This window comes from Mobula birostris, chromosome 6 (genome assembly GCF_030028105.1).
Source record: "Mobula birostris isolate sMobBir1 chromosome 6, sMobBir1.hap1, whole genome shotgun sequence".
Classification (NCBI taxonomy): domain Eukaryota; kingdom Metazoa; phylum Chordata; class Chondrichthyes; order Myliobatiformes; family Myliobatidae; genus Mobula; species Mobula birostris.
The window spans coordinates 133,543,088-133,568,158 of NC_092375.1; the positions used below are offsets into that span (position 1 = coordinate 133,543,088).

Genomic DNA, 25,071 nt, shown 5'->3' on the forward strand with positions numbered 1-25,071 from the left:
TCCCACATATTGATAGTGGCTCTCTGACGCCTGGAAATTATATACAATACTGTATCCCAGAAATCGATTTTTATGAGAGTGAGTGCGAGTATCCTGATTGGTCTCTCTTCGTGCTAAGAATGGTCCCCAACCACCGGGCCACGAGGAAACAATATGAATTGGCGATGTGAAACGATATAAGTCAGCTGCACCTTTCCTCATTCCCTGTCATGTACTGTTGAAGTTGAATGCATGCGAGGTCATTACCCATGCATCATCCAGGTCAGCGCGGGAAAAAGATCAACTCCTCGAGCTTGCAAATGACGGCGAGCTGAAAAGTATGCTTGACGTAACATCTCTGCCTGCATTCTGGATCAAAGTCAAAGCTGAATATCCTGAAATAGCCACGGAAGTACTGAAAACGTTGCTTCATTTTCCAACATCATATCTCTGCAATGAATGCAACGAAAACTGAATTGCGGAATAGACTGGACATAAGGAACCCCCTTTGAGTATCGCTGTCGCCCATCACCCCTCGATAGGACCGTCTTGCTGCAGGGAAACAAGCCCAGGGCTCCCACTGATTCAGCAATATTGGTGTGTTGCAATGATTTTATATGTTCATACGAGGAAAATATGCACTGTGTGTTTAATATCCAAACGTTACTTAAAATGCTATGATGCTATTGACCTATAAGTGACTTATAATTGACTTATCACTATATTCATGTGAGGAAAATATGCGCTGTGTGTTTAATATTAAAATCATTAGATAAACCCTTTTAGAAATGAAATTGAGTGTATTAGCCACTTATAAGTGACTTATAGTTGACCTATCACCTATATTCTGGTCATGATTAACACCCCCCACCCCTCCCCCCGTTGGCGGGTCCACAAGAATATTGTCAATATTAAACCGGTCTGCGGTGCAAAAAAGGTTGGGGACCCCTGCTAAGTAGGCCTATCAGTTTTCTCTGTGGGCGGGCTTTACAGGCGACCTCAAAAATAATGACAGTGTTGCTCGTTGCACTGTTTGCAACAGTGACTTTTCTATTGCCCATGGTGGGTTAAGACTGTAAAGACATGTTGAGGTGAGTTTAACAGGTGTCATTCGTTCATTAGCATAGCTAACGTTATTTAAACTAGCTGGCTGGCTGCTAAGGAGCTACGCTATTGATGTTCTACTTGAAGAGGGCAGACTCCCTGTAGACTTGCTTAAAGTCGTAATTGAATAAACATGATAATATAATATAATATAAGTACACATTTTAATGTTACATTTCCTGCATATACCCAACTTGGTTTACAGATTAGACAAAATCACTAAACAAAGTATTACATACACCCTTGGAGGTCGACTGGGGTGGGGTGGATACGGGGTTGTGGGGGGGGGGTGCTACCTCCCTGAAATGAGTTTTTGCAGGGTGGAATATCTGAAGGCACATTGTGCAACATACTTAGGACAACAGATTTTGCTCTGCAGTTGGATGAGTCAACTTTGTCAGGCAATGAACTTTCACTTCTTGGTTAAGTTCACTTCATAAAAGATGAAAGCATGGTTCAAGAGCTGTTATTTGCAAGGGGACTAGAAACAGATATGAAGGGGGAATCAATATCTTGGGTCGTTGAGCAATTTTTCAAAGGAGGACATTCCGCTCTCCAACATTCTTGCTTGTGTGACAGATTGGGAACCATGAATGACAGGATGCCACCATGGGGATTTTAGTTTTTTGAAAAAAACTGTACCTAACATATGTAATTCACAGTGTAATTGCAAAAAAACCCAATTGATTAGTTGCAAAAATCATTAAGTACTGTTATCACAGCAGTAAATAAAATCAAGTCCCACGCTCTCAATTCTCAACTATTTTGAGAGCTTTGTATTGGGAATGATGAACAGTTTAAATTCTAGCTGTTGCACAAGAAGTCAGATGGTTCTCAAAAGGAAACTGTCTGAAATGCTTTTTTTCACGCTTTTCAAAACTGGGATAAAATTCTTTGAAGACTCAAATGCTTCATTCAGTAATCAACTTAAGAGTATTTGGCATGACATTTGTCATTTGTTAGAATTATCGCCAAGTTTAATAAATCTTCAATTGCAAGGAAATAATGTGAAGCAAATCAGAGTCAAATCAGTCCACGTTAACCCTGTTTAAGTGCCATACTGGTTGTTGTGATCTTTTCCAATTTCTGAACATCTCTGAATTGGAAGAGAAAGGAAGAATACCAGATGATGATCTTCCGGTATACTGTGCCCACCTGAGTGAGCTACATTAAGACATGTCAGAGAGATTTCAGGATCTTCTTTCGATCTAAATTCCAGATTAGGTAATAAAACCATTCCTAACTATTTGTAATGAGGAATTAACAGGAATGAAGCACGAAGAACTGATCTTGCTACAAAATGACTTTGAGCTGAAGCTGAGGCTCAGCTATCTTAACAAGACTTTTGGTTGCAGAAAGAAATCTCTTAGCTCTATCCTGCACTGTGGAAAAAGATCAAGGTGTTCTTTATTGCCTTTCCAATATCATATTTAGTGGAGTACAGTTTCAGTGCAGTTGCCCAAATTCTTTCAAAGCAATGAAACAGACTACAAATTACTGAACGAGAGGATCTGTAACTCCTTCTGAGTGACATTCAGCCTGATGTTGAGAAGCTGATATCACTGCACCAAACCCATCCAAATCAATGAAAGGTGAGAAAGCAATGAGGTAGAGAATAGTTAGACTACTAATGTATACTCTAAAATTATCGATGAAATTTTTTTGACTGTAATTAAATAAAGAACTAATTTTATTTGTAACTTTAAATATACTTGAATAATTTTTGCAATTACTTGTCACTGCTTTGAATTTGCAGTTCCTGTTTTCTTTCACTGTGCATCGTAAATCAAAATTCTTTATATTTTTAATGTAATGGCCGGAAAAAAAGAAGTTGTGGTCACTGATCTGAGAGTCAAGGGATAATAACCCAACAACATTTGGGAATCACTGCTCTAGTTGAACTCTTCCGTTAGTTTTCCAAATTACTTGCAGTACCCATATGCTAGCTTTTAACGAATTGCACACAATGGTGTTCAGATCCCCCTATATCTCAGGGGTCACTCGTCACTGACTATGCCAAGATGAACAATTCCACATCTTCTCATGTGGGTGAGCTTTCACTTTCTGCAATAGGGCTTAAATGCAGCAATTTAACAAATGTGATTTTAAAATACAAAAACAGTATATTCATTTCTTCCTCTTTATCCACAGCATCTAGCACTTGTTCAAAATCACCAATAAACCAGTCAAATGTGATTTTGCTTTATAAGGCAATGTTGGCTTTGTTTGATTACCCTGAAGTCTTCTAAATGTCCTTCTATAATCATTCAATTATAGCTCTTAACATTTTCCTGAAGACATATGTTAGGCAAACTAGGCTGCGATTATCTGACTTTCTGATTTCCACTTCTTTTGAAAAGAAACATTATATTTGCAAGGGCTTTCAGGGAGAAGGGTAGAAGCAAGTGTGAGGGAAGGCATAGTTCAGCTGAGTGAAGGGGAAAAAAACAGGATGACAGCGATAGGCACACAGCGAGGAAGACAGAGAAAGTGGAAGCATGAGACAAATGGGGGACATTGAAGGAGGGAGGTAATGTGGATAATGGTGGGGAAAGAGTGTTTGGAGAGTATGTGGGAAAAATAAAGGAGGAGTGAGGAAGAGCATATGAAAGAGAGTAAGGCAGGGTTACAAAAGCATGGGGATGAGTGCGCACAGGGATGTGAAGGAAAAGGGGATGTTCTGGGCCGTGGTTAAGAGTGGGGCCAGGTGAATGGCAGAGACTGTGAGGGGGAGGGATTGTAAGTAGAATGAGAGGCAATGTGGGAGGCTGGGAGGGAAAGGGATCAATGGGGGAGAAAGTGTGATGGAGAGGGACAAGAACTGACATAACTAATAGGATTTTGCAGAAAAACAGTGTGGGGTATGAGAGAGGAAGGTTGTACAGGAGAGATTCAGAAATTTTTTCTGGAAATCTGAAATGAAACTAGAAGTATTAAAAGTACTCACTAGATCAGGCAGCATCTGTAGAGGGTTACTTCATGATTTTCTGCTGTACTTTTCAATTTTAAGTGGAGCATGTATCTGCCATTTTACACTTGTGCTTGCTACATTCACAAAGCCATGTGCACCCATTGAATTCTCACCAGTAATGTTCCCACCTGGGGCAAAGGTTTCCTCTCCTTGCAGGTGATGCCTCCAACAAGGATCATGTTTGGCATCAGGGGTCTGGGGTACTCCAGGATGAAGTCGTATTGCAGTAGCCAGATGGAAGACCGGCCCAGTAGCTGGACCAGGGTCACATCTCTCTGGAGGAACCTAACGGCCAAATCTTCAAATGGTGAATACACAAAATGACACAACCACATCTCTAGAAAATTGCCGATCACGTTTACAGTTCTTTGGAGAAAAGTCATTCGGTCGGTGTTTCCTGTAAACATTCTTGGCACATACGAGAGTGGTTTCGGACATTTAGTGGCTGAATATTCCAAACCACAAGGAATGCCTCGCAGTAAGTTCACCGTTGGAAGAGAGAGGTACTCGGCAACAATTATACCACAAGGTGAAAAGGGGTCTGTCAGTATGGCATCAAATTTTGCTTCAGTCAATTCTTGCATCAGCTCTGCACTAAACAATAAATACTCACAGTTAGTCAGGACAAAGTCCCTGTAATGCTCCATATGTCCCAAAGTACTCCTAACTCTTTCATAAAGGGTCCCATTGTAAAAAGCAATCTGTATCAGATTTCTGTGTACTTGCACCACCTCTTCTTTGCTGAAGGGAGTGAAATAAGTCTTGCTGGTGTAGTAATGGGATGGTTTAATCACCAGAGAGTTTTCAGGGTAAATGACAACAATTTGATGTCCTCTCCCATGAAGCTCCTCCACTATGGTCTGCAAACTGAGCCAGTGACTCGCGTCGACAGGGACGACCAGCAGCTTTCCACTCTCAGACCAGATGCAAGACCATTGCAAACCAAGCAGGAGACACATAAGCCGTCCAATGTCATGATAAATCCAAGCCATCCTGGGAGGCAACTCAAAACACAGTGGCAGAGTCAGAAGAACCCTTTATACTTAAATACCACCCAGTAAAACCTACCAACAAACCTCACCTTAAACCCTATCATTGGCAGTCAGTGAAAATCGTTTATCAATGTCAAACTGACAGATTAATTATTTACTTAGGACTGCATTGTCTTAGTTAATATTTTCCACGCTTCTTTCTCGAACCGAAATATGCTGCATCACGGGCTATTCAGTCCTGCTATCTACCCGCAAATTTCACACTGGGTACCTTTCCAGTGTATGCAGCATGAAAGGTTCATGCTCATTACGGTGATTGGACTGACCAAGCAGCACTATTTCCACCATTGCTGGTCTTGGTGTTATCAACTGCTCCTTAGTTTCCATTGTGTTTGGTGTCAGCCAGTTTCAGCGCTGAGTAATTAGGCTCACCTACCACAGAACTGATCCATCGGGTCCACGCTGGCTGTCAGTACAGCAGTCCCATCAGTCTCAGTCCCTTTACCTAATAAAGTGTCCGCTAACCATATGTTTTAAATATACAGTGGGGAAAATTTTGCAAGGCTACAGAAAAAGGGCTAAGCGTTGTCACTAGTGAGCTGGTCCAATGCTGGTGTAGACACAATGGACCATACAACCTCTTTCTGCACTGTAGTACCAAATGATCATACATTTTACATACATTTTTGGGTTTGCCCATTGACTTCAGGGTAGGAGTCACCATCTCTCTCCTGGCCTCAGGACCACTGCAGCTTCTCACAGTTTACTAACCACTACTGCATTGGGAAGGTCACCCCAAATTGGATTAGATTATGAGGACACGCAGTCCTCTTTTATTGTCATTTAGTAATGCATGCATTAAGAAATGATACAATGTTCCTCCAGTATGATATCACAGAAACACAAGACAAACCAAGACTGAAAAACTGACAAAAACCACATAATTATAACATATTACAACAGCGCAAAGCAAAACCGTAATTTGATAAAGAACAGACCATGGGCACCGTAAAAAAAAGTCTCAAAGTCTCTCGAAAGTCCCATCATCTCACGCAGACGGTAGGAGGAAGAAAAACTCTCCCTGCCATGAACCTCCAGTGCCACAAACTTGCCGATGCAGCACCCTGGAATCACCTGAACACAGCTGACTCTTGAGTCCATCCGAAAACTTCGAGCCTCCGACCAGCCCTCCAACACCGAGCACTGAGCACCATCTCTGCCGAGCGCTTCGACTCCGGCCCCGGCAACAGGCAATAAGCAAAGCCGAGGATTGGGAGCTTCCCCTCCGGAGATTCTCGATCGCACAGTAGTAATGGCAGCGAAGCGGACATTTCAGAAGTTTCTCCAGGTGTTCCTCCGTGCTTCTCACATCTGTCTCCATCAAATCAAGATTGTGCACAGTACCTACTTAACAAATACCGATATCATTTCGGAGCAGCCGCGTGCGTTGCGTCGCGCCACCATCTTCTCCTCTCCTCTACATTCATCCACATTTCCTTTGGCCCACAGCAAGAGGAAGAGGAGGTAAAGGAATTTACCTGCACTGCAGGGCAGGCATTCTCAGGCAGCACTCACATCCTCCCTGTCAGTGTCCCACCAGAAGTGCCTGGCTGGGTCCTGGAGGTTCTCCATGTCTCCCTTGCACCAAAAACATGCCTTCTGCAGACACAGCTTTTTGCCATCCTATTCAACTCTCCTGAGTTTCTGGAAACAATTCTCCCCTCCATCACTGCATAATCCATTCATTCAGCATCACCGCCCCCAGGTTTCATGTTCTGTGAAGAGCTGCTGCTGCAGTGCATGACAATTGGCGGAACCCACAATAGGAGATACAGTGCCTTGCAGCACTGCACAGGGAAAACCACCAACAATCCATCTGTGAAAATTGTGTTACGTACCCCGTAACTGGGTTGTCAAACCAGCAGAAATGGAACACTCATTGGAGTCTGTGATTACTAGAAACTAATAAAGTTTTATTAAAAATATAAGTAATACAGTACACTAATCGCAAGGATATAAATGTAACAGGTTGGCAATGATAGTCTACACGTATACACAGAAATAGGGTAATAGGAATCAACCAAGCTCTACCGCAGTCTAGGGGTAAAATGATCAGTCTTAAGATGAAGCAGAGTTCAGTCCAGTCTAGTTTAGTTCGAAGTAATCGTTGTTGTACCGTTGGAGAGAGAGAGAGTGAGAGATACAGTTGGGGTTTCAGGTAAACCTTTCGAGGCCTTCAGATCCCGTTGTGGTCACCGACTATGACCCCTCCGTTCCGGATGCGATCGTTCTTCTATGGTGAACCCGGCACCCAGGCAAAGGCGGACACACAACAGGTTCCCACCGGTCGTACCTTTACACCCTGTGAGCCTCTGACCAATTTCCACGAATTGGTCCTCCAAACTCCCACCAACTTGTGGGGCACAATGCTCTTTCCAGGGTCTCATGGCATGTGCGTCTGTGCCTTAGCAAACCTGCTATTTTATCCTCCCCCTGATGGGATATCACCTATCCATCAAACTTCACACTTCCTATTGTCTCAGCAGGATTGTTAATGAACAGTTCAGGTTCAAAGCAAACTGTCTGTGGCAGACGCCAACATACTGAATTATATGCCGCTCTCTCGTTATCTCTCTCTTCTCTCTTATTAGCATTTTGAATGGTTCTCCCTTGTCTCTCTTTATCTCTCTCTCATTAACAGCATCCGTTCTGCAGCTCTGCTTGGCTTCACACATGACAATTGCATTGAAATTATAGCTGTGTCTTACTTTCACAGACAGTGTCAGGGTGAAGGCAAGTGTTTACTATGTACCAGTATGAGAGTGATCATTGCAATCAGTGCATGCAAATAGATTGGACTAGCTTTGCTATTAACAAGACTGGCCCATTAAATCTCAGTTACTCTTAGCCTACTGCACTATGTGAACTCCAAAAATAGGCTGGAGGCATCCCTAGACCTTTGAATAAACACAACATCTTATGTGACATCAGCTAATGATTTGCTTTTGAGGATTAATCATTGTTGTAAGGTAAACATTTAATTCAGACTTTTAGGCAAAGGTTCCAGATATTGAAAGAAACAGCCTGTCTGTGTATGCTGGTGTTGATTGCTTAGGGGATGGTATCAAATTTGCACAGAACTTATGGGGCTACAGGCAATAAGGCAGGAAGCCTATCCTGCTTAGTAGGTTAGGGATAAAGTAGGCTTTTACAAGAAGCTACGTGCTTTCACTTCCAAACATCGTTCAATTACTTCCAACTGATTTACAAAGATGTTGCCAGGATTCAAAGGACTGGGATGCGGAGAGCATTCGAGCAGGGTAACGCTTTATTGACTAGCGCATAGGAGACTGAGGGGTGATCTTATTGTGGTGTATAAAGCCATGAGAGACACGTATAGGGTGAATGCACAGTCTTTTTCTCAGGATTCGAGAATCAAGAACTAAAAAACATACATTTAGGATGACTTAACAAGAACCTGAGGGGCAACCTTTTCACTCAGAGGGTGGCCATGAGCTGCTGGAGGAAGAGTTGAGGCAGGTACATTAACAATATCTGAAAGGCACTCTGATAGGTACAGGAAATCTTTCGAAGGATACGGGCCAAATAAGACTGGTTTAGATGTGAACCTTGGTCCACATGCACCAGTGGGATCGAAGGGCCCACTTCGTTGCTGGATGACTCCATGATGACTGGTCTGCATCTTACACTACTGCTCATATCCTTTCTTATGGCTGCTTCCAGGAAACGAACAAAACTTCGATTATACTCAGCTTTGATTTGGCTTACATCTTTCACAGTGACGCTGAATTTCTGGACACATTTCCAGTAATCTTCCACTCAGTCACAAGTTACCATGGAGCTCAGGAAGAGGCTCTTTGGCCCACTGAGTCTGTGTGGACTATCATGCACACATTTTTATAGTAATCTTCGCCTCACTCATGTCAACTACCCGTTTTGATTAATGAACTATCGCATCACATCAGATGCAATAGGTGCAATGTCGCTCCTCTCCTGGCTACCCCAGAACATAGTTGGGGAGGTTGGCATAGGATGACAGGCAGTAAACTATCATCGAGCTTGGGATGGGAAACAGAACTAGCAGTTCACCTGTGTGATTGAGTCACCAAGGGCCCTCACCATCTTGTAGACTGTGACCTACAAAAGAGACTTGTGCCCTCTTCTTATCACCGCCACCAGGGATGGAGCACAAGAGCCTAAAGAGCTGCATCCAAATATTCAGAAACACCTTCCTTCCACTATCAGATTTCAGAACAGTCCTTGAACCCACAGACTTTTTTTTTGAACTATCTATTTAGTTTTGCAATTTATGGTAATTTTATGTCTTTTCACTGTATTGCTCTCATGGTCCGGATCAGGGTCCCTTTAAATTTACCTTGTTTATGTTACGATCCGGACCGTTGATTCCCTGTTTTCCTGTGTCCCTCACCTTTGGTGATTAGAGGCAATTAACACTCGGCTGAACCGGCAGTTTATAGTCTCCGGCTTTCAGCCGTTCGGCGCGGGAGTGTCTGCAAAGTCTGCAAAGTCACGGCATGCCAATGTCATCTGGCTGGAGCAAACCTTGTCTCCGCCCTAAGCGAGTGCCTGTAATTCGCCTTTCCTCACCGGAGCAACCCTGTCCAGTTACCTCGCCGAAGCTAGCCTGCAAAGTTTCCTCATCAAGGTGGGTCCGTCAGTTAACCCGCCGGAGAGAATCAAGAGCCGCTGTCTACTGTCCCCGGGCAGGGTCGAGAGCTCGGCACTACCTGGAGGTTCCAAGCACCACGTCCTGGCTCCGGCGGCATCCAAGTACCACGTCCACGTCCTGGCCCTGGCGGTGTTCAAGTACCACGTCCACATCCTGGCCTTGGCGGCATTCAAGTACCACGTCCACATCCTGGCTCCAGCGGCATTCAAGTACCACGTCAAGTCCTGGTCCTGGCGGCGTTCAAGTACCATGTCAAGTCCTGGCCCTGGCGGCGTTCAAGTACCATGTCAAGTCCTGGCCCTGGCGGCTTCCAGTTCTGAGTCTAGTCCTGGCCCTGGCGGTCTGTGATTCCTGTCCTACCCTCTTGTCTGAATCCCTTCTCTGCCTCTGTCGCCTCTAGCCCTCGTCTGCAGCCCTCGCCTGCACTTCGGTTTAGTTCCATCACCGGAGCTAGATAGGTACTGTCTGGTGTTCATTCGTGTTGGTCTTGTCTTGTCCTGTCCTCGCCTCTGTGGGGTAAGTCAGGCCATCTTGCCGTTGCCCTGCGGGAAGTCATGTCTTGTCTTGTCTTGTCTTGTCTTTCCCTCCGTGGGGTAAGTCAGGCCGTCTTGCCATTGCCCCACAGGGGGTCATGTTTTGTCTTGTCTTGTCCTTGCCTCCGTGGGGTAAGTCAGGCCATCTTGTCATTGCCCCGTGGGGAGTCGTGTCTTGTCTTGTCTTGTCCTTGCCTCCGTGGGGTAAGTCAGGCTGTCTTGCCGTTGCCCCGCGGAGTGTCATGAGTCCCAGCCCTATGTCCTGTACCCAAGGAGGGGTCCCAGCTCTCTGTTCTGTGTGTGAGTCCTGGCCCTATGTCCTGTACCCAAGGAGTGGTCCTGACTCTGTGCTCTGTGTATGTGTCCGTGGTTCTGTGTACCTGCTCTCCCGAGACCAAGGCTCTGTTTTCCATGCTCCTCCTCTCCCTAGCCCATGTCATGTCCATGCCTGGTTCTGGGGTCCAAGCCCGAGGCAAGACCCAGGTACTGGATCCTTGCCCAGTCTCGGGCTCGGAGTCCATACCCTAGCCTCTTCATGTCTCCTCTAGTTCTGGGAGCCGATTCCGAGTCCGAGCCCAGACCCTTGGTCCCAGCCTAGTCATAGTCCTCAGTCCTTGTCCAGTTCGCTACTCCTGTTCCTGCCTAGCTCTCCTGATATCAAACAATAAACTAAATCTAAGTAACCTCACAAGATGTGTCTTGCATTTGGGTCCACCCTTGCCCCCAGTTCCCCGCCATGTGACAATTGCTGCCACAAAATGTCAAATTCTGTATAATTTCTCAGTGATAATAAATCTGATTCTGATTCTAAGATCAAAGACACTGAGATTGTAGGGTTGGGGAAATCATTACAGCTCTGGAATGGCAGCAAAGGGGTGTAATGAGGAACTTGGGGCCAATTGACTGAAGATATGGATGTACTGGGTGGTGAAGGGGAAGGAGAGGGCAGAGGGATGTTCAGGGAATTAGGCAAGTTACTTACTTTATAGGCCTTCCTGTTCCGTGGTACACTTAGAAATCCATTTGTTCCAGAAATGCCCAGTGACAGGCTACCCCAGGAAATATGGTCCAGTTTGACCTGCAGTGCAACATGAAATGACATCATCACACAGGCCCCGAATCAGAGATTGCATCAGGGATGAGAGCTTGACCATAAGGTCATAACTGGGTGAACTTTGCAAAGTATGTAAAATAGCCTTGAAAAGGTCAAAACAGTAAAACCCTGATAATCAGTTACTCAATTGCTCTGAAATCTCAGAGTCTCACCAATGCGCCCGATCCCTTTCATCCTCTCAGTGCTCGGTTCCCATCTTTAAACTTGCCATGTTCACTGTAAAATGTACTATAATACTGTGTTTAACAAGAAAATTAAAAGTGTGTTGGGGCATTAATAGGACTATGGTCCAATAATCCAGAAGGTCACCCAGCCTAGCACCACACTGATGCCTCAATGAGTGGAAAATGTTTGTCCAGAAATCGAGGCCCAGTGGTCAAAGCCCTGAGTACGTGAGTCTCTGCGAGTCAGCTGGGGAAGTCAAAGACCCAATGTTTGCAAATGCACAAGTTCTCTGGAGGCTGAGGACAGCCTGCCTTTGGGTTAGAGGGCTATGTGTGTGCACGGGTAGATGTGGTGTGGGGGGTAGGAACGGAACAAGCCTGGCTTTCTTACTGTTGCTTTATCGCTTGGTATTTTCTGTTTTGTTGTGTTCTGCGTTGTTCTGTCGAGAATGGTGGGCATGCAATGCTGGCACCAGAATGTGTGGCGACTCCTGCGGCCACCAGCACACCTTTGGGATGTGTTGGTCGTTGTAATGCAAAAAACACATTTTACTTTATGTTTCGAGCTACATGTGGTAAACAAATCTGATTCTGAATCTGAACTTCTGGACACATTCCAGTAATCTTACACTCAGCTGCAAGCACGCAAACTGCGACATGTTAAAACTTAAATTGTGGAATTTCTAGATAATATATCTTTGAAATGAATATCAAAATGTATTTGAGAGAAAAGGCTCCGTCCAAAAAAAAATGTAGGAACAGATGAAGTATAAAGTGTTATAAAGCAGCATGAATCTTTAATGCCAGGAATATTGGAGTAAGATTTTCTTAAGATATGAGACAAGTTTAAATGATAGAACCACAATTCTGAGATGGCTTTCTGTGTGCTACTGACCTATACTTTGAATAACATTTCCACTATTCAATTTATTTAAAGTATGTGGAGAACCATTAAGGAATGATTTGCAGTGATAGTTAATCCAAACAATTTGCTTTAATTATTCCTTCATTTCATTTAATTAATAAATAAAGAGTTTTGACAGGGTAGCTCTCAAGAAGCACACTCACTAGAAATCCATTGAAAAGACGCCCTGAAGGTAACACACTGGACAAATTGGCTCCAAACTCAGCTGCTTAAATCTTACCTCACGGGTTGGGGCAGGTCAAGCTTTCTCTCAAAACTGCAGCATGTAGCCAGCTAATCCACAGCACCAGAGCACTATGGATGGCTTGGATGTACAGGACATATGAATAGCCAAATGAATGAGGAGTAGATTCCTCTGCCCTTCAAGCCTGCTTCTAAGATCATGGCTGAGCTGATTGTAACTGCATTCCACTCTTTCCCAGTAACCTTACACTGTTATGTTTATCAAGAATCTATTGACATTTGCCTTAATATTCAGATACTCAACTTTATCACCTTTTGAGGAAGGGAGAGATCCAAAGACTTTTGACTTGCTAAGAGAAAAAGGTTTAGTTTCATCTCTCTTTCAACCCTTCTAATGTTCAGCAGGATTTCTCCCACAAGAGGAGATGTCTCCCTTTTGTCCATCCTGTCAAGATTCTTCAGGATCTTGTACATTTTAATCAATTACCTTCTCACTTCAAAACTTTCACAGATTTAAATCCAGCCTCCCCAAACTCTCCTCAGAAACATTCAAAGGGTATTACAAATATTAAAGAAATAGATTTTTATGAAATTGAGTTTTCAGAATAATTAAATAAACCCAAACAAATAAACCTAAATCACTGAATGCAATGAAAACATTTAAATAAACTTAAAACATTTCAAAAACTGTAAATTTATAATGTAATGGTAAAACTCCACCTTAACTAAATTCCTCACACTGGTTTTCTCCATTCATTTGAATGGAAATGCTGTTCCAACACAAGTTGTTCTAACAGAGCCATATAGTTGGGCAAAGAGCTATGTTTCATGGCCAGCAGCTGCCAAGAGGTTGGCACCTACATGAGAAATCAGAATGTAACATCATAGAGTCATAGAGAGATACAGCTTGGAAACAAGTTTATATTACAGACCAGCCAACAGTCCTAGGGATTTAGAGGAACAAATATGTAATGAGATTGCAGACTTGTTACAAGAAACATAAGGTTGTTATAGTAGGTGATTTTAACTTTCCATATATTGACTGGGAATCCCATACTGTAAAAGGACTAGATGGATAGAGCTTGTCAAATGTGTTCAGGAAAGTTTCCTTCCTCAGTACATAGAACGCTCAACAAGAGAGCGTGCCATACTGGATCTGCTATTAGGGAATGAGACAGGGAAGGTGACAGAAGTTTGTGTAAGGGAACACCCCAGTGGCCACAACGCCATTAGCTTCACAGTAAATATGCAAAGAGTCTGCGGTCTGCAGACTGAGATCTTATATTTGAGGAAGACCAATTTTGATAGTATCAGAAATATTCTGGCAACTGTGGATTGGGACAGGCTGTTCTCTGGCAACTGTGTACTTGGAAAGTGGGAGGTATTAAAATGAAATTTTGAGAGTACAAAGTCTGTCAGAATAAAAGATAAAGATAACAAGTGTCAGGAACCTTGGTTTTCAAGAGATAATGAGGCCCTGGTGAAGAGAAAAAAGGAGCTGCACAGCAGGTATAGGCAAAGGAACAAATGAGGTGCTTATGGAGTACAAGAAATGCAGGAGAACACTTAAGAAAGAAATCAGGAAGGCTAAAACAAGTAACGCACACAAAATGATGGAGGAACTCAGCAGGCCGGGCAGCATCTATGGAAAAGAGTATAGTTGACATTTTGGGCCAAGAGCCTTCAGAAGGACTGGAGTAAAAAAGATGAGGAGTCAGAGTTTGAGGTGGGAGCAGGGGAGGGAGAAACACGAGGTGAGAGGTGAAACCGGGGAAGGGGGAGGGGTGAAGTAAAGAACTGGGAAGTTGAATGGTGGAAGAGATGCAGGGCTGGAGAAGGGGTAATCTAATAGGAGAGGACAGAATGGCATGGAAGAAAGAAAAAGGGGGAGGAGTGCCAGAGAGAGGCGATGGGCAGGGAAGGAGATAAGGTGAGAGAGGGAAAAGGGGATAGGGAGTAGAGAAGAGGAGGGGAAGTACCAGAAGCTCGAGAAATCGATGTTCATGCCAACAGGTTGGAGACTACCCAGATGAAATATAAGGTGCTGCTCCTCCAACTCAATTGTCTTGTTTGTGATAGGCTAAAAGAAGGCATGAAATTGCTCTAGCAGACAAGGTGAAGGAGAATGCTAAGGGATTCTACAGGTATATTAGTTGGTCCTCTGAAAGACCAGAATGGTAATCCATGTGTAGAACCAAAACAGATGGGGGAGATCTTAAATGCATTCTTTGCATCTGTATTTACTCAGGGTATGGATACAGAGTCTATAGAAATGAGGCAAAACACATTAACTTCATGGACCTGTACAGATTACAGAAGGGGAGGTGTTTGCTACCCTGAGGCAAATCAGTGTGGATAAATCCCCAGGGCCTGACAACGTGTTCCCTTGGACCCTATGGGAGGCGAGTGTAGAAATTGCCAGGCCCTAGCAGAGAAATTTAAAACACCCTTAGCAACAGGATAGCCAATTGGAGTATAGCTAATGTTGTTCTGCTATTTTAAAAAAGGCTCTAACCAGAAACCAGGAAATTATAGGGCAGTGATTGTGACAACAGTTGTAGGAAAGTTATTGAAAGACATTCTAAGGGACCGGATATATTAGTATTTGGATAGAAATGGACTGATTAAGGATAGACAGCATGATGTCATGCGGGGTAGGTCATGTCTGACCGATCTTATTGAGTTTTTCAAGAAAGTTACGAGGAAAGTGGTTGAAGGCAAGGCAGAGGGTGTTATCTACGTGAACTTCAGTAAGGCATTTGACAAGGTGGCACATGGGAGGCTGGACAAGAAGGTTCAGTCACTCCACATTCAGGATAAGGTAGTGAATTGGATTAGACACTGGCTTTGTGGGAGAAGCCAGAGAGTGGTAGTAAATGGTTGCCTCTCTGACTGGAGGCCTGTGACTAGTGGAGTGCTGCAGAGATCGGTGCTGGGTCCATTGTTGTTTGTCATCTATATTAATGATCTAGATGATAATGTGGTTAACTCGATCAGCAAATTTGTGGATGACACCAAGATTGTAATGGATGATGAAGGCAATCATGGCTTGCAGAGGGATCTGCATGAACTGGAAAAATGGATTGAAAAATGGCAGATGGAATTTAATACAGACAAGTACAAAGTTTTGCACTTTGGTAGGATTAACCACATAGGTCTTACACAGTGAATGGGTAAGTCCTACTCAGTAGGGCACTGAGGAGTATGGTAAAACAAAGAGATCTGGGAATATAGACACACAATTCATTGAAAATGGTGTCACAGATACATAGGATTTATAAAGAAAGCTTTTGGCACATTGACCTTCATAAATCAATATATTGAGTACAGAAGATGGGATGATATGATAAAGTTGTATAAGACATTGGTGAGGCCTAATTTGAAGTACTGTGTGCAGTTTGGTCACCTATCTACAGGAAAGCTGTAAACAAGATTGAAAGAGTGCAGAGAAAATTTACAAGGATGTTGCCAGGTCTGGAGGACCTGAGTTATAAGGAAAGATTGAATAGATTAGGACTGTATTCTTTGGAATATAGAAGATTGAGAGGAGATTTGATAGATGTATACAAAATTATGAGGGGTATAGATAGGGTAAATGCAAACAGGCTTTTTCCACTGATGTTGGGCGGGACTACAACCAGAGATCATAGCTTAAGGGTGAAAGGTGAAAAGTTTAAAGAGAACATGAGGGCATCACTCAGAGGGTTGTGAGAGTGTGGAATGAGCTGCCAGCACAAGTGGTCCATGCGAACTCAATTTCAACGTTTAAGAGAAGTTTGGATAGCTACATGGATGGTAGGGATATGGAGGGTCATGGTGCAGGTGCAGATCATTGGGAGTTAGGCAGTTTAAATAAGTTCTGGCATGGGGCCTGCTTCTGTGCTGTACTTCTCTATGACTCTATGCCCTTTGGCTCACCAAATCCATCAAACACTCATTTTTACGTTAACCCTACACTAAACTATCTTATTCTCCCCTAGGTTCTACCATTCATCTACGCATGCAGGAGAATTTACAGTAACCAATTACCCTAACAAACTACATGTCTTTGGAAAATGAGAGGTACTTGGAGTACCTGGAGAAAAACCACATTGTCAAACTTTGCACAGATTTCCCTGGAAGCTGGGATTGAACAAGTTCTCTGGTGCTGTGAAGTGCTGGCTCTCTCTGTGCCCAGTGAAATGCAGGCACTTCTCCACAAAGTCTGAGTCAGTAAATTTCAACAGGGAATTTGGATAGGAATGTGCCAAAATAAAAAAAGGGAGCAGAGCTGGTTGGGAAGTTACTTCAACCATCTAACACATATGTATTTTAATGGCCAGAAAGGCTCATTCGATGCTGTAAAGTTCCAATATTAATTAGCTTCAAAATCTGGTCTAGATAATCATTCTCCCTTGTCCTTATCTGTATGTGCTAGGTTATAAATTGGTTTTGCTTTAGATTTGCCAACTGCAGTAGACAGACTCCCCATTGTCCAGCCTGCCTAATATTCCTGACTTTCACATCAACAAAAAAGAAGACCCATATATATCATAGGCAGCTCCCTTTTCAATCTTTGGTTTGTGTGCAACTGTCTGAGTCTAAAGCAGAGGCTACATTTAAATCAGACTCCATGTTAGGTGGGGATTAAAAATTAAGAGCTAAATGTTTTATTGTCATATACCTTTTGCAGAGCCCTTTGCATTATCTTGTATTGGTTTACATTATAATTTGGATTTTTAAAAATAAAACAGTGAGCCCAGAGTAGTTCATTCTGTTCTGTTTCTGTTCCACTCTTTCCACAAAATTAATCACACTCATGTCCCCTGCATTTCAGTTTACAACATTCTAACATGCAAACATCTTCAGTACAATTTTATTGGCTCTGCAAAATCCCAGCGAGCTTCTTGCCAACGCAGTGTGGCACTTTAAGTTTAAAAAAAACTATTCAAATGAACAGTTACAGTACAAAGTGTTATAATGCAACATGCAGCTGCGGTGTAATGAATATTGGAGCAAAGTTCTCATTGGATATGAGGTAAGTTTAAAAGATAGAACTAAAATCCTGAAATGGCTTTCCCTGTGGAATTGAACTGTATTTTGACATTAGCTGCACGTTCTCCACTATTCAACTTATTTGAAGTATCCGTTAAAGGAGAGCTGGTAGCGACAGCTGAACTAAACAGCATGCTTTATTCATTCTTTCATTTCGCTCAATCAAGGAAGGGTTTAGACAGAATAGATTTTGAGAAACGCATTCAACATAGCCCCATGAGAAAAGATTGCAATGAACTTGTACAGATGTCCCAAAGCATCACACTGGACAAACTGACCCCAAGTTCAGTGCTCATGTTTTACCTCAAGATATTGGAGTGGGGCAGGACAAGCTTTCTCTCAAGACTGTAGAAGGTAGCCAACTAGGCCTCACCCCCAGAGCACTATGAATGATTTTGATGTTCAGAACATATTTATACGCAAATACAGTAAATGAATAAGCAAGAGGAGTATGTCTTTAAACTTTGAGACTCTAACTTTAACTCCATTGTACCAACTATTTTCCTTCCATCACAAATACTCTGAAGATTAAGTTCAGTTCTCCCCTAAAGCAGTTACAAACGTCACAAAAGATGATTAACTCTTGTCCATTCATCATAAGACAGCAGCCATCAGCAGGCTATGTCAGTGGGATCTAATATCATTACTATAGTGCCATACAATCTCTTCAGCCTATAATGGTGAGCTAACTTTTTAACCCACTGTAAGGTTGATCTAACCCTCCCTCCTACATCGCCCTCCATTTTTCTGTCATCCATGTGCCTATCTAAGAGTTTCTTGAATGCACCTGATGTGTCTGCCTCTACCACCACCCCTGGCAGCATGTTCCATTCACTCAGCTCGGTGTGTAGAAACCCCCCCTCTGAAATCCACCCTATACTTTCCTCCAATCACCTTAAATTTATGTTACCTGGTATTAGTCATTTCTGCCCTGGGAAAAAGTCTCTGGCTAAGTACTCAATCTATGCTTCTTATCATCTTGGTTACTTTTATCAAGTCATCTCTCATCCTCTTTTGCTCCAAAGAGACAAGCCCTAGCTTGCTCAATCTATCCTTATAAGACATCCTCTCTAATCCAGGCAGCATCCTTGTAAATCTCCTCTGCACCCACTCCAAAGCTTCCGCACTCTTCTTGTAATGAGGCGACCACAACTGAGCACAATATTCCAAATTAATAACTTATTCCCACTTAGAGTTGTTTTGTCCTGATTAAAGCCAGGCCTCATTTCTCAAAGAGCTGGAGACTAGGCAATATGTTGTCCAACCTAGGAAGTAGAGAAAAATAGGGAAGAATGGGCTCCAGGTATCTTGGATGACACATTGAAAGTATTGACAGAAAAGGTAGTCAAAGTCAAATTCATTGTCATACGCACAAGTACAGGGGTGATTGATATGTTTGTGGCCTAAGGTAGAAGGAGTCAATTTTAGAAAACCTAGCACATTTATTTTTCCTCCATTTACGCACTTAGCCCTGCGGTCGTCTGCATTTTCACTCAAAGAGTTGAACTGCACCTGCATGTAACGAGAGCTGTATAACTCATCTCCTTCCACCTTAGGCCACAAACTTATCAATCACCCCTTGTATATGTATGCACGAGTACAATGGAAAACTTGCAGCAGCATCAAAGGCATATAGCATCATAAAGCAGCATTCATAAGAGAAACATAATTTAATCATAAAATAAGCAGAACTTTTACAGGAAAACACAATTAGATTAAAATAAAGCCCGTTTTAGTGTAAGGTGATCAAAGTGGTCATGGTGTTGAAAACTGCAGCGATTAGGGTTCAAGAACCAAATGGATGAAGGGAAATAGTTGCTCTTTAACTTCGTGGTGTGAGACTTTAGACTTCTGTATCTCCTGCATGGTGGTAGCTGTGAAAAAATGCTATGGCCCAGATGGTAGAGATCTTTGATGATAGATATTGCCTTCTTAAGGCAGTATCTCCTACAGATATTACCAGTGGTGGGGAAGAATGCACCGGTGATCAGTCCATGGCTCTCTAGAGCTTCTTATGTTCCTACGCTGGAACTGCTGTTCCAGACCATGACGCAATCAGTCAGGATACTTTCAACAGTAAATCTGGAGAAGTTTGTTACAGTGTTCAATGACAAGCTGACCTCCTTAACCTCCTAAGAAGGTAACACACTGATGTGTTTTCCTTATGATTACACCTATGTGCTGGCCCAGTATAGGTCACCCAATATGTCAACACCCAGGAACTTAAACTGCTGACTCTCCCCACTGGTGATCTCCCAATGTAGACCGATGCAAGTTTACTCTCCTGCCCTTTCCTGAAGTCAGCAATCAGCTCTTTAATTTGTTGATGCTGAGTGAGAGGTTGTTTTTTGTGGCAATACGCAGCCAGAGATTTATCATCACAACCTCGATTCAACCAACAATAGTTGTTTTGTTGACGAATTTGAAGATGGCATTGGCACTGTGCTGAACCACACAGAGAATAGAGCAAGGGCTAAGAATGCAGCCTTCAGGTGCACCTGCATTGATGATTAGCGAGGAAGTCGAAGATTCGGTTGCAGAGGGAGGGACAGAGGTCCGAGTCTTGAAGTCTGATGATGAGTTTGGCATGCAGAAGGAGAGCGCCTTGTCAAGACCAGAATCTAGAACTCCTTTAAGACAGTGCTCAAAGGCAGAGGAGCTGACAGTCATGCAGAGAGATCTCAAAGGCGGCACAGTAGTGTAGCAGTTCGTGTAGCCCTTTACAGCAACAGCGATCTTAGATTGGGATTCAATTTCCACTGCTGTCTGTAAAGAGTATGTACATTCTCCCTGTAACCACATGGTTTCCAGATGCTCCGATTTCGGATAGGGTTAGCAAGTTGTGGGTATGCTATAGTGACCCTGGAAGCATGGTGACCACTGCGAACTATCCCCCGTACGTTCATGGACTGTGTTGGTCAACAGGGTGTATGGGGTGTCAGAGAGGGGTAGCACCTCTGTTGGGGGAACATGTTGCGTCCTTTTCAAGGCGGTTAGTCCAGCTCTGGTCCCCACCTGGCACTCAGCTCTCACCTGTGGCTCCCCGTAGCTGTTTGCATGCGACAGCAGCCACACCCTGGGCAACGGCTTCAACAAACCAGGTGAGGGTAGCCGATGGGTCTCAAACCCTCGGTGAGGTAGGGAGATATCTATCCCAGCATGTGAAGACAGACTCCGGCGGATTGAGCGTACGAGACCAATGGAAGGTCCAACGGTCAAGAAGGCGGTCTCTGCAAACGTCATGGAACGTTTAGAGCACAACAAGACACAGAAAACGTTCTGGTCATCCACTGCGTCCATGCCCATCTCCAGTCGTCTCGACTACGTCTTGCCACTGGATCCAGATGAGAATTGGGAAGAGAGAGTGAGGCTGACGCTGCACAACTCTCCCTCACTTAAATCCAAATCATGCGCTAGTCTCAACATCATCAATGATGCTGAAGTCTTTATCGACGACGACAATGGACGAACATGGTCATTGATGCAAATGATGCATTTCGCTGTATGTTTCAATACACGTGACAAATAAAGCTAATGTTTTTAAGGATCTATTCACATGGACTACAATACTAACGCTACTGCAAGAGGCAGTCAATAGCAGAAAAATACTGTTTTTTTTCCTTCTTAGGCTACATTCACTCTTGATTGGAAGATGCAGATGGTGTAAACATCCATTCTATACCTCCATCTCCTCATTTCCCACCATAATCTCAATCTTGCAAATCTTTTTATATATCTTGGGTGGCCTTTTAGTGCAGGAGCTGATATTGACAAGGAACACATTTGAATACACTTCTCAGTCTCTAGCTCACTGTGCATGTAAGAAAGTAATAAATTATGATCTGCATATTTTGAATCAAGATTCAAGATTCAAGTTTATTTGTTGAGTGTACATCTTCTGCGTTAACAACCAACACACTCATGGAGCAGAGACTTGGACTTCAACCTGAATTCTAATTCTGCTACGTTCCTATTCTTAAACCCCAACCTAACCCCTAACTCCCCTCCCTGCTCCCCAAACCATCCTTACAAACCTAAAAAAAATTAAAAATGAAACAGTTAAAAAGCAACTAATTCAGTACTGTGACTCATTGGAGGTCTGTGCCATCATGGAGTCACTGGACACATAGCATCTTGGACCCAGAATGAGGACAGTGAACAGTGCTGGTGAGGCTAGCTTGCAAGCTCTTGTGCAGAGGCCTCAGAACAGAACTTACCTGTGACAAGCTAAAGAAAGAAAGTTAATGAACACGCTTGAAAAATACCCAAGGGAAATATTTGGAAGTCTACCAGAGAGTCTGCATGCAATGTCAAAATATAGAGCAGAATTCCAGCACAAATTTGGCACAGAGCTTGCCAGTGGTGAAGCCATGGCAATCCTCATTCACACAATCATGGGCTTGGCCGTCAAACAGTAAGTGGTGGCCAAAATTCCAGCTTTTACAACGTAATTTGTTGCTGAGTCTGCTGTGATACTGGCTGTGAATTATAGGATGCATAGGTATTTACAGGCCAATAGGTTAGCCCCTAGCAGATCATAAGGATTGCTGATGGGCTACCCTTGCTCTGGGCAACGATTCCTCTCTTGAAAAGGCATCATTCCTCATTTTGCAGCAGCACTCTGTGCTTGAATTGTTAGAAGCATTTATAAAGTGGAGGTAGATAAATTTTCAAAAGTTAGAAGAATCGAGAGCTGAGGGAATCCAACAAGAGGAGAATTTAAGGCCTGGGGTAGATCAGTGATGATCACAATTAAAGGCAGGGCAGGCTTGAAGGGTTGAGTGATCCACTCCCACTCCAATTTTCTTTGGTTCCCTGTCAGTCAGACAGTTCAGGCTAAAGCTGTTCATTGCAAGGTAATTCAAACTTCTAAGGCCATTTCCAGGAGTTTGAGGTCATTCTCCAAGACTACAGTTTCATCCAATTAAATCAACTGTCTTCTGCCAACAACGCCTAAGTTGCTGGGGTAGCCTTATGCAGGAGCATCAAGTTAGGGAACAGTAGAGAGACATTAGCCATGAAGTAATGTTGCAACTCTGTAAAACTGTGGCAATTGTGTTATCAGGATAGGTTGAGCGAGCTTAAGGCTATTCTCTTTGGAGAGAAGGAGCATGAGAGGCAACATGATAGAGGCGTATAAGATGATGAGAGACATCAATAGAGTTGCCAGCTAGAGACCCTTTCCAAGGGCAGAAATGGCTAATAAGAGGGGGCATAATTTTAAGGTGATTAGAGGTAAGTATAGTTCAAAGTAAATTTATTATGTAAGTACAAATATGTCACCATATATAACGCTGAGATTAATTTTCTTTCAGGCATTCACAGTAAGTATAAAGAAACACAATAGAATCAATGAACCTGATATTGTGGGGCCTAAGGTTCCTGCATCTCCTTACTGACGGCGACAATGAGAAGAGAGCATGGCCTGGATGGCGGGAGCCCTTGGTGATGGAGGCTGCCTTCCTGCCACAGCACTCCATGTAGATGTGCACGGTGGTCGGGAGGGCTTTACCCGTGAATGGACTGGGCTGTATGTGTTGCTCTGTATCCATTGCGTTTTGTAGGCTTTTCTCTTCAAGGGCATTGGTGTTTCCATACCAGGCCGTGAGGCAACCAGTCAGCATACGCCGTGCATCTATAGGCATTTAACAAAGTTTTAGATGACGTGCTGAATCCTTGAAAACTCCTAAGAAAGTAGAGACGCTTATGTGCCCTCATTGTCATGGCAGTTACATAACGAACCCAGGACATATCCTCTGATGGTATAATTCTGAGGAATTCAAATTTGCTGAACCTCTTCATCTCTGATTCCCTGATGAGGACTGGCTCACGGATGTCCGGTTTCCTTCTCCGCAGTCAATAATCAGCTCTTTGGTTTTTACTGACATTGAGTGAGAGGTTGTTGTGGCACCATTAAGCCAGATTTTCAAACTCTCTCCTATATGATATGCTGATTCATCACCACCTCTGATTTGGGAAACAACAGTGGTGTCATCAGCAAACTTACAAATGCAGCATTAGAGTTCAGACATAGGTACAAAGCGCGTAGAGCAGGGGATAAGGACACAGCTTTGTTGCGCGCCTGTGCTGATAGTGATTGTGGAGGAGATACTGTTGCCAATCCGAACCGACTGGGGCTGCAAGTGAGGGAACCCAGGATCCAATTGCACAAGGGGGTATTGAGAGGATGATAGTGTTGAATGCAGAGCTGTAGTCAATGAAGAGCATCTTGATGGATGCATCCTCACCATCCAGCTGTTCCAGAGTTGAGTGAAGAGCCAATGAAATGGTATCTGCTCTTAACTTTCTGTGTGGAGATAGCAGAGGTAGTTTTTTATATACAGAGAGTGGTAAGTGCATGGAACACACTACCTTGGGTGGTGTTGGAGGCAGGTACATAAAGAACATTTAAGAAATGCAAGAGAAATGGAGGGCTATGTGAGAGGGAAGGGTTAGATTGACCTTGGAGAAGGTTAAAAGGTCAGTACAATATTATAGGCCAAGGGCGCTCTATTGTGCTGTATTGCTCTGTGCTCTATGTTCTAAAATCTAGGGAATGTACAAGGGTGATCAGAGACCTGGATCAGACAGCAAGCCAACCATGTGCATGTCAATCAGCTGAGTTTTGATTTGAATATGTCATTTTACTTATAAAGCTAATTTAGAATGGTTATTTTATGGTGCCTTTTAATTTTGTAAGCTGATCAAACAGATACTCTAATGGTAAGGTACGGGGGAAAGGAACGTATGAGTTGCTGGTACTGTATTCATATGAACTCTTCACAGACAGTGAGAACACAAGAAAATAGGAGCAGAACTAGCAGACAGGTCCCTCTAGCCTGTCCTGCCATCCAATGTGATCATTGCTGATCAATGCTGGCTCAACTCTTTCTCTGTGTCAGTTCCAATAAACCACAATTCCTTGATCTTTCAAACATTTATCCCTCTCCGCCTAAATGTATTATTTAATATTGACATAACCATGACACAGTCTCTTATGCACAGACCGTATATACAGAGAGTGTTAGAGCCTATATTAACACAGGTATCAGATATCATCAGTGAAGGAATATTTGTGTAGCCCGAGAGTCAGCCCTCACAACACATTTTTTTAATGTCAGGGGCCTCTGTCCTCCAAAACTTTTAGGCTGTCCATCAAAATTACTCTGCCCTAAAACGGTTTTGAATGTCACAGAGCTGCCTTGTCAGTTAAGATGTGCTCTTGTTGCAAATATGTAATCCAACGGAACCATCTGCCTGCACTCAAAGTAAATTGTGCAATTGTAATTATCGAAATGGTATTCCATCACATGTTGTTATCTTTGCACTTAAGAACATAAAAACTCAAATGTAACTAACTT

At 43.2% G+C, this 25,071-nt stretch overlaps 1 protein-coding gene across 1 annotated transcript in view; it reads right to left on the minus strand.

The window, feature by feature from the left end:
- LOC140199894 (UDP-glucuronosyltransferase 1A1-like) overlaps positions 1 to 5,109 on the minus strand; it is a 29,514-nt gene extending 24,405 nt beyond the window's left edge. The window contains exon 1 of the mRNA XM_072262398.1: positions 4,183 to 5,109. Coding sequence (XP_072118499.1) covers positions 4,183 to 5,046 — 864 coding nt within the window. The 5' untranslated portion in view covers positions 5,047 to 5,109. The remainder of the gene's footprint in view (positions 1 to 4,182) is intronic.
- Between the last annotated feature and the right edge of the window lie 19,962 nt (positions 5,110 to 25,071).